General features: G+C 37.5%; 1 protein-coding gene across 2 annotated transcripts in view; it reads right to left on the bottom strand.

Moving 5' to 3' along the window:
* Positions 1-13,777, bottom strand: part of Scml2 (sex comb on midleg-like 2 (Drosophila)) — a gene marked incomplete at its 5' end in the record, with an annotated part of 67,388 nt that overhangs the window by 44,144 nt on the left and 9,467 nt on the right. For both annotated transcript variants that reach the window (XM_005409124.2, XM_005409125.2), the window contains 2 exon segments: positions 1,584-1,827; positions 10,670-10,758. In XM_005409124.2, coding sequence (XP_005409181.2) covers positions 1,584-1,827; positions 10,670-10,758 — 333 coding nt within the window.

Genomic DNA, 13,777 nt, shown 5'->3' with positions numbered 1-13,777 from the left:
AACATTTCCAGTGGTAAGAAATATTCAAAATATGAACATAGATGTTTTAACTTATAAAACTCAATTTAATACTACATGTATCTTTTGAAATTATTCAACTTTAAGCCACTTAAATTACTTCATATTCAATAAATATTTCTACAAGTTACAAGACTACAAAAACATAAAAAAGCAAGTGACTGAAAAAAAAATTTACTTTTATGATAAAAGATTGATATAGGCAATATATGAAGCAATGAATCAATAAAAAAGGAACACTAAGAGAAAAAATAGGAAAAGGTGATTAGCAGGCAAATTATACAGAAATATTAATAGGCAAAATACATGGAAAGAAAAAGATGCAAATTTACTAGTAACCTATGAAATGAAATATTTAAAAATAACTAAATAACAATAAAGATAACTCTCAAGGTTGGCTAAGAGTAGGAACAAATCACTTTTACCTACTTCTGAGAATGGTAGAAATGGTTATACTCTTCTGAAAGACCATCTCTCAGACTTAAAAACACACACAGCCAACCCAAGCAAAACTACCGTATAGAAATAGAGGTATGCATGAAGATAATCATCATATCATCTAGTTTAAAAAACATAAATCTGTAAATACTATAAGCACCTTATAAAACACAGATTAGCCACATGTTGAAATTGAATGCAGAATTAAATTTCAATTTGTAAGAATATATTTTACATGGGAATACAGATGCTCTTCAATTTATGATGGGTTATGTCCTCACAAACCCACTGAATATTAAAAATACAATTGTAAGTCAAAATGCATTTAATACACCTACCTTGTGAACACCATAATTTAGCCCGTCCTACCTCAAAACATGCTCAGAACATTTATTGTAGGCTCAGTGATACAAAGAGCCTGCGGCAGCACACAAGTCATAGGTTCACCACCACTGATCTAGATAGTCATAGTACAGTGTTCAATTCAGGAAACAGCATTAACAACTGATAAACACTATCATAACTAAAATGACACAGATATCTACAATGGCTTCCAAAGAGTCATTCTACATATTGATTTTACTTAAAATTAATAAAGTATTGATTTAATTTGAAAATAGAACCAGGTTCATGTCAAACTATGTTTTTAACAGTTTGTTATGTCCAACCTTTAAAAAATTATCCTAGAGATATAGACAATGGAATACCAAGTGTAAATTTTCTGTTTTCTTTTTGGGTACTAGAAATCAAACCCAGGGCTTCACATAAGCATGTACTCTATCACTCACCTGTGTCTCAGAATAGTAATTATAAAGGTAGCTGCCCACCACCCTGCCCAATGCTTAAAGCCAACAAGGCTTCCTTGATCCAAATGTGACTTTCAATTTTGTCCATTTTCTCCAGGATGGAATAGAACTTAATCTATGACACTGAAGTAGCCCTCAAGAATTCTAATCATAATCTTCCTTTGCCTTGGGTTCTAACCCAGATAATGCTCTTGCTGTTCTACCTGACCCTCTAGTTGGCCACGAAGTCTTAATATCATCAAAGCTAACCATAATGCCAGCAAAAGCAATCAGTTCTAACTTCATTAATATAAAAGAACATGTAGTTACTTTTTAGCTTACCCTTATTCCCTGGTGGTTGTAATACATCTCCTGTCAGGCAACACCACCCAACTGGGAAAATTTCTCTAGAATCATACTTGCACCAGTAATCAAATGCTCCACTCCAACCATCAAATGTGATGTAAACTTCATCTCTTTTAACATCTCCAACTGTTGCTGGGCAGATGAAATATGGGTTCTTTCTGTCAGTAGCTTCCAGTTTCATCCCCACCTTAAAATTATTTACAGGTGGCCTTGGTGGTTCCTACAGAAATATTTAAAAGTTTTTTCAATGTTAATATGCATTAAGAACCATTTTCTCAAGTGTATTATCTTACAAGTCTTGGTAATCATAAATAATACTTCATTATTTTCATTTTGTTAACTAATAAAGGAAGAAAGGAGTTCTCACAGATCCACAAATCTGTTCTTCAACATCTCATTTTTATTCTACAGTACAGCCAAGGACCTAGAAGGAAACAAAACCAGCCTGACCCATCCATTCATTCATTCAAAAAACATAATTCATCTACTATGTAACAATTTAAGATTCACTGGTGGACAAAAATATCAACGATTCCTGCTCTGGTGGTGCTTACATTCTAGTGGTGTTGGCAGTAGAGGTTGGAGACAGCAGAGAACAATGAAGAAGAAAGTTTAAAAGAGAAAATCAGACAACCCTAATAAATATGCAAATAATAGAAGTGTGTGTTGATTATGGTTAAGTAGAAAGGGAAGCAACATATAATATTCTAAGACACTCGAAGTATAAAATTCAGACATAAAAACATGAAAGTCACATAATATGAATGATAGCCAATACTCAGAAATCAGTATTAAAACAGCATTCCCAGCTGGGCATGGTAGTACATGTCTGTAATTTCAGCACTCTTAAAGACTAAGGCAGAAGGATCAGAGTTCATCCCAGCCTGGGCAACTCAGTGACTTAGTGAGACTGTCTCAATATAAAAGAAAAAGAACTGAGGTTGTAGCTGAGTGTGAACACCCGGGGTTCAATTTCCAGTACTATGCACCACACTACCCCCGACCGGCACTCCTTAGTTACAAAATATGGAAGTATCTAAATGGTGACAGGATTCTCAGAAAACCCAAATACTATGTCCAGAAGCAACATGTTTTCTTTCAATCAGCTTTTCATGCTAGTAAAAGGTACCATCACAGTAACCCAGTAACCCAAGCCAGAAGCCTAGAAATAGTTCTGGACATAGGTTTTTACCTCTACTGAACATTAGAATCACCTGGGGCCATGCCATCAGAGACTCTAACTGAACTGGTATAGGGTGGGGCACAGGTAACAGCATGTTTTGTTTTGTTTTGTTTTTGGTACCGGGAATCAAACTCAGGACCTTGTGTTTGCCAGGCAGGCACTTATGCCACTGAGCTAGATCCCCGGCCAACAGCATGTTTTAATTCTCCAAAAGTTCTAATGTGTACCCAAAATTGAGAAGCACTGCTCAAGATTCATCCCTTCCACTTACTCACAATTCAAATCAAAACCCATAACCTGCAATTACCCTCCTCTCTGGAATAATAACACCAAAAGTAAACCTTAAAATTTTATTATATGCCAGGTACTGTTTTAGTTTTACATATATTCATTTAGTCCTTACAAGAATGCTACGAGGCCAATGCAATTATTATTCCCTCTATGTGGATAAGAAAACTGATACAGTATATACTTCTCTAAGACTACAGCCCCAATTATCAAGGCTGGATTTTAAACCTAAGCAATCAGTCTGATAGCAACCTCCTTGGAATACCCTACCCTAAAAACAGCCTGGCCACCCCCAACTCATCCCCTTCAAAACCTAGCTCTCCTGGCCCTCTTGAATGCTTCCCTACTAAACATTGTCCACTTTCAGGCCCCACCTCAACAGGGCTACTCTCATTTTCACTCATGAAACCACTATTGAGGTATACACTCTTCCATGAAACTGAGAGAGGCATTAATTACATCTTACCCATGTTATTATTTCCAGCATAGTATTCAACAGCAAGAACTTTTTTAAAGGAAAAAACATATCAAGGAATCATCTAAGAATAGTAAATAAGCTCCTGGTTTTATATTTTGGTGGTACTTTGGATTGAGCCCAGAGGCACTCTTTCACTAAGGTACATCTCTAGATCCCCTTTTAGAAAAATGTATTTATTTGTTTGTATGCATTTTGTGATACTGGGAATTGAACCCAGGACTTTCTCACTGATCTACATCTGAGCCCTTCTGTATTTTTTTATTCTGAGATAGGTTCTTGCTAAATTGCCTAGCTTTGGCTCAATCTTTTAATCTTCCTGCCTCAGCTTTCTAGAGTGCTGGGATTACAGGCATGTGCCATCACACTTCTTTATTTTTTCATTTGAGACAGGGTCAGATTTAGGTAATTGACAAAACAGTTCCCTCTTCTGTCCACAAAAGTTAAGGATATAAGGTACTTTTAAATGTTTTCATTTCTTGAATGACTTCTGAAGTGTAATTATTTGCAAAAGACACAGCTAAAATACACAGAGGATTATTCTCTTACTGTGAGATAAAAATGGTTCTATTCTAGATGGTAGCTAGTAAAGAATGCTCTTTTGGCCTCTCTTCTTACCTACCTACAATATGATTCTCCTAGTATCCCACTAACTCTCACACCAGTCTCATCATTTATCTGTGTTATTTCTCTGCTTGGAATATTCTTATTCTTAGTAGCTTCATGGTTCCCTCTCTTTTCCTTCAGCTCTTCATTCAGATGGCACCTTCTCAGCAAGAACCTACTGACCAACCTATCTAAAATGTCCACCTCTGCTCTCCTAATCCTGCAGAACTACCAAATACAACACATGTTCTATTGAAATAGCTTATGAAACATTTCTCAAATTAGAGGTAAGACCCATAAGGGCAGGAGGTTTTATGCTTTGTTTATTGCTATATTCTGAGGGTCCACCTGTGACCACAAACTCCTATACTTAACTTCTACCTTCTTACTTTTAATACACTTCTTTGATCTCATCAAGTATTGTAGCCCATTAACTTTCATGTATTCATTTACAAATGTTTGTAACCTACTATATGTGAGACATGACTGAAGGTTCTTCAGATATATTAAGCAGCAAAAGAGACAAAATCCCACTCTTATGGCACTAATATGCAAGAGAGGAGGAACAGACAATAAACATAACTTAAAAGCAGAATATACACAAATGCTGGAAATCACAGGTGTTATGTAAAAAAGAGTAGAGGAGATCCAGAAAGCAATGTGTGGGAAAGGGGTGAACAATTTTAAAGAAGGAAATCAAGTCAAGTTTCATATGAAAGGTGACATGTGAGCAAAAACCTGAAGGATGTGATTACTAACCATGCAAATACAGATAGAGATGCGTTCTGAGGAGGAAAAATGCCCAAGGTCAAGGCTCTAAAGAAGGAGACATGTCTGAAAAATTTGAGGAACATCAAGGAAGCATAGCTAAAATGTAGTATGTTAAGTAGGAGAGCAGCAGGAAAAGAAGCGAACAACTTCTGCTGATTGCTAACAAGGAGTTACACCATCTACTATCTTGTAGGCTCCTATAAGGACTCTGGCTTTTACTCTGGGTAAAGTAAGAACCTCCTGAAAGGTTACAAGAAGAGGAGTGGTGTACTATAATGACATATTTTTAAAGGAATACTCTGGGTGCTAGGTTGACTCCTAAGGAAGGTATTACAGCAGCCTAAGTAAGAGATAAAAACAGCTTGTACCAAGGTAATGGAAATGGCAAGAAGTGGAAAAATTTGGGATACATCTTAAAGGTAGAGTCAATAGGATTTCCTTTTGGACTAGATGTAAGGGTTGAAAGAAAAGATCACCAAAGTCTGTGGCCTGAGGAATGAGGATAGTTCCCATTCCCTGAGATGGGAAGATTGCAAGTAGAATTTAAGATGTCCACTAGACATTCAAGTGGAGATGCAGGGTAGGTAGGTAGCTGGCTATACAAATCTAAGTTGGGTCAATAGGTTTGGACTAGAAATACAGATTTGAAAGTCATCTGCACATAAACTCCATTTATAGCCAAAAAATTAGATGAGAATATCACAGTATAGAGAGTAGGATTTCTCAAACTTGGCACCACTAATACTTAGGGCCAAAACATTTCTTTGTTGTGTGGGAATTGTTTTATGCATCGTAGATATTTAGTAGCACTCTTGATCCCTATTCACTAGATGTCAGCAGCATGCCCCTACTCAGTTGTAACCAAAAATATCCCCAGACACCACTAACTGTCCCTGGGAGTGAGACAGGCAGAGAAACCACTCCCTCTTCCCAGCTGAGTACTACTAATACAGAAAAGGACTACTACGGTTTGGATTACAAATGTCCTACAAAAGGCTTGTGTGCTCAGAGGTGGGGCTTTTGAAGAGGATTACATCATGGGGCACAAATCTTACAAGTTTGTAGCTGAAGGCGTTATTAAAAGGTGGGGTTAGTTGGAGGAAGCAGGTCAGTAGGGACAACCTGGGAAGATATATCCTGTCCGTGGTCCCCTCTCATGACACTCCCTCACTTTCCCCCCTCATTCTGTTCCTATGTACCACATAATCAAGAATGTGCTTTCCTCTTAACTGACCTCTAGCATATCATGTGGACCAGGCAATATGAAATTCCGAGGTGTACTTTAGACTGTTACCACTCCCTAGTCCTTACAATTCTTTGTTCCACTAAGTTCCCTGACATTAGTTTATTCTAGCTTTCTACCTCCTACTTCTAAGGCTATTCTGATTCTTCTACCCACCCTATGAAGGTGAGCATGTACTTCTCAAGGTTCTAATCTTGATGCATCTATCTTTTATGTATTTGCTGAACTAGCTCATTCACGCTTAAGGCCTCCATCACTGTTATTTATGCTAAAAACTTCCAAATCCACATGCCTAAGCCAAACTTAGTTTATAAATTCTAAATCCTTTATTTCCAACAGCCTGTAGTCTTCCCTACTTAAACTTCCCACAGATACCTCAATATACCCAAATCCAAAGCCACATGCTCCCTCCAAATGTATTCATCTTCCTGTACTCCCTAATCCTTTCTTCATTCATTCAACAAACAAATGTAAGCCCAATAACTAAGACAGGCACTGAAAATACGAAGACTTGCTAACTAGTCAACTGGAACTCATATTCTAAGACACAGAGAGTAAAATAATACCCAATAATACAAAGATTCATATATGCCCAAGATACTACAGAAGTACTGTTGAAGAATGGAAGGCAGGGATTAGGGCACATATCTTGAGGATATAATGCCTCCTCAAATCTTTAAAAAGTAGTTAGTCAAAGATTACCAGAATGAGTCAAAGACAACTCTAAAAAGGAACATGCTGTCTACAGGATATTATAAGCAATTTAGAACACAAAATCCAAGTTGGGATGTGGCAGCTGCAAACCAGAGGACCTAAGAGGCTATATTAAGAAACTTACATTTCATCCTAAGTGTGACCAGAAACTTCAAAAGAGTTTTAAGCAGGAGAATGAATGACATACTACGGTTTTTGTATCACATACACACTTCTAGCAGTTGTGTGATAGAGTAAAGATTGGGGTAGTTAAAAGGCTAGTGCAACACTCCACGCAAGAAGGAAAGCTACAGGAGAGGCAGTTGCTTAAGACTAGAAGGAAGAGACAGAACAAAGAAACTAGAAAGCTCAGTGAGTACAGTTACCCCTAATTTACTGGTTATGCAGAAGCTAAGGTCGAACAGGAGTGTGAGGATTTAAGATGGCTCCTGGCAAAGTTCAAAGTTTGGCTGGAAAGGACACCCACAAATCAAGAAGAGAAACACAACAGAAAAACAGGCAAAGGCTTTAAGGAGGCAATGTACAGAAAAACAAAAGGTTATTAAATTTCAAAAGCTCGATATCACTTCTAGTAAGTGCAATGCAAATTAAAATAAAGAGATATCATCCCCATCTTTGACTCTCTCTCAAAACTTCAAAAAATTTTAAAAGATAATATATTAGTGAAGGTATGAGGATACAAACATGTCTATATGCTTAACAGTGGTACACAGCTTGGAACACCCTTCTGGAATGTAATTTCAGAGCTTTTGTTTTGCTTTTAGTTTTTGAGACAGGCCCTCAAGGCTGGCCTTGAAGTCACTATGTAAGCTCAGGCTGTCCTCAAACTCACAGTCATCCTCCTGCCTCAGCCTCCCAAGTACTGAGTTACACATAGGTATCACAATGCTTGCCTCAATTTAATAGTATTTATCAACATTTAAAACATACAACACTTTGAAGCAGAAATTCTACTTCTGAGCATACAGTCGTTCCTATTTATAAACAAAACATTATGTAAGAATCCTCATATAGAAATATATCATGAACAAATACTCAAAGATTATCTAATTATCCATCCTTAGAGAGGTTAAATCAATTCTACTAATCCATACCACAGAAAAATAGAACACAACCCAACATATATATGAAATAAAATGGAAAGATTTCCAAAACATGCATATTTTAGAAGGGAAAAGTAAACCATAGAGTATATTCTTATTTATGCTGAAAAAATTAAAAGCTTGTATTTGTGAATGCATAGAAAAAGGTCTAGACCAGTGGTGGTGAACCTATGGCATGTGTGCCACAGACAGTTATTTACTATCATTGAAAGCTCTGAAGGGTTTGCCATTACTGGTATAGAAGAACAAATAAAACTTCAATTTAGAGAGAAGAGTGGAATGAAAGTATTGACAGCACCAAGGGAGCTGTATTTTTCATTGTAGCAAAGCATATAGTTTGATCCCGCCCACATACCCACATGAATTACTTTATAATTTAAAAAATGAGACTATGCTGGGGATTTAGCTCAGTGGTAAAGCGCCTGCCTGGCAAGTGCAAAGTCTTGAGTTCAGTTCCTGGTACCAGAAGAAAAACAAAAAAACAAACAAACAAAAAGATAAAAAATGAGAATGCGTATGTCATGTGGCATGTGACTACCTGACAGAGCAATCTAGCAAGTAAAAGAGATCCAATGGCTTTTCTAAAGTCACAGCCCAAGCTAAGAGGTTTTAATAAAGACTACTGCTAGCCAGGAGTGGCAGTGCATGCCTGTGATCCCAGCTCCTGGACAGGCTGAGGCAGGAGGATTCCAAAATCAGGAACAGCCTGGGAAATTTAGAAAGACCTTGTCTCAAAATTAAAAATAAAAAAGGTTGACAATGTAGCTCAGTATTTCCTGGGTTCAATCCCCAGTACCCCCCCACACACAAATTCCTGCTAAATTTTTTGTTTTATTAGCTAGTTGACAGTAGCCAAAAGCCTTGCATTTCCCAATATACCTTGCTGGCTAGATAAGCCCACTTTCCGTACTGATGCTGCTCAAAGGAGTACTCAGATAATTCTTCTTCATAATGCAGGTGTATTAGTTGATGTCTTATATTCTTATGTCTTTCATCTTCTTAGGAAGCTTTTTAAAACTATAATAATCAGTTTTTACACTCCCAGTATGAATAGTTGTAGTAAAATTTAAGTACCATATTAAAAAGCCATTAGGAGAGTGAGAAAGAAATATTATGAATCATAATTCAACTTGGCTTTCATTCACTGTTTCTTCACATACTTTTTTCAATATTTTCTCAAGAACACGAACTATTTTAGGAGGTTTTTCTCTCTCATTTTTATATAACAAGTATTTCCTTTTAACAATTATTTCTCATGACTACTTTTAACTTCTTTACTTCTGAAATCATGTCTTTGCAAGTAACTTCTTGGTAATTTTCTGGCCCATCATCATTTTCTCCAATATGAAAGGAATGACTAATACAACAAGGTAAAGGGGAGGCTTCATTGTAAAGGTAAATAAGAATTACAAACATCTACTCCAACTAGAGCACCCCTTACATATCTAAAGTCAAGAAAGAGGCACTCTGAGAGGCTGAAGAAGGAAGAAAATGTCCAAGTCCAGCCTGGGTAACTCAGCAAGGTCCTGCATTAAAATGTAAATGAATGAATGAATGAATGAGGGGTGACCTGTAGCTTAGCATGAAGGCCCTGGGTTCAATTCCCAGTGCAAGAAGGGGAGGAGGGAAAAGGTGAAGGGGGAAAGAGTGGAAGGAGAAGGAAAAGGAAAAAAAGAGAAAGAGTGTACTAATTTAATTTGGCTAGTGAATAATTGTAATTTTCATGATCTGATGTTATGGGCTGAATTGTACCATTCCCAAAATCTTTACATTGAAGCTCTAATCTTTAGTACCTTAGAATGTGACTATATTTGGAAATAGGGTCTTTAAAGAGGTAATTAATTTAAAACGAGGTCATAAGGGTGGGTCCTAATCCAGTAAGTCTAAATCCTCCTGTAAGAGAAGGAAAGTTGGACAGAGAAACAGACCACGTGAAAATACAGGGTAAAGAGCACATACACAAGCCAAGGAAAGAGGGAAGAAATCAACCCTGCCCAAACCTTGATTTCCAACTTCTAGCCTCCAGAGCTATGAGAAAGTGAATTTTTGTTGCTTAAGCTACTATTAAGAATTGTGTCCCCTCAAAATTCATGTTGATGCAACTAATCATCACTCTGACTATATTTGAAGATAAGACTTTAAATCAATATGACTAGTGCCATACTAATAGGAAGAGACCCCAGGGATGTGCATACATACAGAAGAGACTGTGAGAAAGATGATGGACATCTTTAAGCCAAGAAAAGATTTCACCAGAAACCAACCTGGAAGACACCTTGATCTTAGACTTCTGGTTTCCAGAGATGTAAGAAAATACATTTTTGTTGTTGAAGCCACACAGCCTGTGGTACTTTGTTATGGCAATCCCAACTAACTAATAGATTTGCCAATCCAGTAACTTAGAGTACTTTTGCTAGACACAGTGGTACAGACTTCTAATCCCAGCACTTGGGAAGGAGGGACGAGGATTATTGAGTTCCAGGCCAACCTTGGCTACATAGTGAGTACAAGGTCAGCCTGGAATACATAGCAAGGCTGTCAATCAATCAATCAGTCAGTCAGTCAATTGCTAGCATTTCTGTTTTTCCATGTCAAAGAAGACAAAACATTTAAGCATTCCCATTAAAATAATAAAGTCATGGCTCAGCTAATGGAGGCCATTAACGATACTTTTCTTACCTTCTTGAAGAATGTTGCAGGTGCCAGCTCAGATCCACTTAGTATTCGCAAGACGAACACTGGCCAAGATGATACACTCATCTGGTATCCTATTTTTATGAAATAAATTATGTATCATGAAAAAGCTTTCCCGTGATTCTATAGCAAGTTGGCATTTTAAAAAAGTAGGTCTCATTAACTACCACTGTCCAGAGAACTACTTTCTCATCTAAGAACTTGGGACATGGGCAGGAGAAGCAGATCTAGCCTCCTCTCATTGATACTTCCCCACTGTACTATGTGGCAACAACACTAGGAGAGCTAGGAACTCGTATTCAAGAGAAGCCTCTGGCTAGGCTCACCAACAAACACAAGTATCTTGGAGAAAGGCCACAACACTACAGGTGATCCAAGCCAGAGCCCATGAAAGCTTCAGTTCTACCACAACAAGCAAGCACACAAGCACAAGCAAAGGTTTCAGAAGACTTCTAGCTCCTTTTTCCTTAGAGTTCCCAGCTTCTTTTTCTTTACCTTTCTTTCAGAAGGACAATTTTCTGTCAGACTCAGCAAATATACACATACAAAAGTGCATTTTATTACATGTAAGTCTTGTGTCAAAAGAAAAAAACTATATTTAAGGGAAATGTACGAGAGTCAGTAACTTACTCTGAAATGCACTAAAAATAAAATGTGCTGATAAATCAATAGTAGGGCAAACAGATGGACCGATAAATGATAATGGTAGAATCTAGGTACAATAGTTGGTATATAGGTGTTCACTATAAAATTCTTTCATCCTTATTGCATATTTGACATTTTTTCTTAAAATGTTAGGAAAAATGAACACTCTCACATTAGCAATCACATACTAAACATGATCTTAAAATTTGTACCAGAAGTTACCAAAATAGACACAAAACCTGTCTTTTCTAGAGCTCTCACCTACTGGTATTACAGCATCCAGTACATGTAGCAGACAGCAGAGGTGTGCTAGTTTTACTGTTTTCTGGGGGCAATCTGTTTCATGCAACATCTGCCTGGCTAATGCCAGAAATGGAAAGAAGTTGGTATGCACTATTGATGGATACATGCATTAAGATACGGAGGTAACCAGATGTGGTGGTGTATGCCTCTAATCCCACCGAATTTGGGAGACTGAGACAGAAAGACTTCAAGTTCGAAGCTAGGCTAAGAAACTTAGTGAGATCCTACCTCAAAATAAAACTTTAAAAACAGCCTGGGGATACGGTTTAGTACTACAATGCTTGTCATGTGTGAGGCACTGGGTTCAATTCCCACTACCCCTCAACCCCCCAAAAACAATAAGGAAAGCTCATGAATCACTTATAACAGACCCACCCATCAGTAGGACAAAATACCCACAAGTTACAACTGAAAGTCATGCTCTAATAATCCTGTACTCAAACTCCCCTAATCTGACTAGGCAAACATTTTTTTCTAGGAAAAAAAGGGGGGGTTATTACTGTTATAATTACTGATATATAATAAACAATTTCCACTATTTATTATCTCCAGCATTATCTGTAGAATATTGTATAACAGTGATTCCATTCCTTATACCATTGTCTTAACTTTCATCTTATCTATACAGAATTCTGAATGATTTAAAAAAATATTATAAATAATAAATATGAATGATTATGAAGAAAGAAAAGAAGGCAAAAAGTAAAAAGCATGTATGGTCTAAGCCACCTTCTTGGGATATGTATTTCTGGCTAGTTTTTAAGAATATTTTAAACTTCTAGGTGTGGTAGCAAGCATCTATAATCCCAGAAGTTGGGAAGGTGAACCAGGAGGACTGCCATGAGTTCAAGGCTAGCCTGGACTATGGTGTTCAAGGTCAGCCTGAACTACACTGTGAGACCCGTCTCAAAATAACAAACAAAAATTTTTAAACTAGTATTTTGTTATAAGGATTGAATACAACCTCTTGTACATGCTAAATACATGCTGTAGCACTGAGCTTATACCCCTTAACTCTTAAACTAGTTATAATTAACAATCAAAACAAGGGCAGTAAGAAAAGCTATTGCTAAAAAGTGGTTATTTTTAGAATCTTAAATTTTTGGTTCTTGGGGAATTTTTACAACAGGAGACAAATACACCCATTCTCTCAATGTACTTTATATTAATTTTTACTTTTAGCACATAGAGAATAAGAAGCCAGGAATGGTGGTGCATGCCTGTAATCCCTTGGGGATCACTAAGGGAAGCTGAGGCAGGAGGATCCCAAATTTGAGCCCCGCCTGGGCAATTGTAGCTCAGTGTGAAGGTCCTGGGTTCAACCCCTAGTACCATAAAGATAGAGGAAGACGAGGAGACAAACAACAGCTAATACCAATAGCTATTACTCAGAATGGGAATAAAATAGATTACATTACGTATTTTCTATGGAGTATCACAACATGCTTAAATTTTAAGAAGAAAAACCAGCTGGGCCTGGTGGCACAAGCCTGTAATCCCACCATCAAGGAGGCTGAGGCAGGAGGATCCCTGTGAGTTCACAGTCAGCCTGGGCTACATAAGAGTTCAAGGCCAGCCTCCACTACAAAGTGACACTCTGTCTCAGAAAGAAGAAAGAAAAAAAGAAAGAAAGATTTGTCTCAAAAGTCACACCCTTTTAAAATGTGGGCCAAAATTGAGTACTACACATGTTGCACCTTAAACCCTTTGTTAAAAGTTCCATACTTTCTTCCTTTTCAAAGGCCTGAAGGTAAGTTCTCTTAAATGTGAGGTAGTGGTTTGGATTTGGAGCTCTCTAAGACTTCAGAGTACCAACTCCTACCCCTATAAGCTCTGGTTTCTTTTGACTGTAGGTGTAATGATACTTTCATGTTTAAAACTGGAGTCTGAATATGGAATCATACCTCTCCTCTAGGCTCATCCCTATACCAAAACTGCTAAATGGCTCACCAGAAAATATCAAGAGGGGATATAACTCATCAAATGCTATAAAAGACTTCCCTACAAAGATTTCTGAATCTGCATGTGAAATCTAATAAAGCTGCTTTAGTACGTCAAACCTGAAGACTTAGCATGGGGGCTGGGGATTTAGCTCAGTGGCAAAAGCGCCTGCCTGGCAAGCGCAAGGTCATGAGTTCGGTTCCC

This window comes from Chinchilla lanigera, unplaced genomic scaffold (genome assembly GCF_000276665.1).
Source record: "Chinchilla lanigera isolate Chin_1 unplaced genomic scaffold, ChiLan1.0 scaffold00118, whole genome shotgun sequence".
Lineage (NCBI taxonomy): Eukaryota > Metazoa > Chordata > Mammalia > Rodentia > Chinchillidae > Chinchilla > Chinchilla lanigera.
Note: the sequence above shows the minus strand (reverse complement) of the source record. Positions and strands in the feature narration are given on the sequence as shown.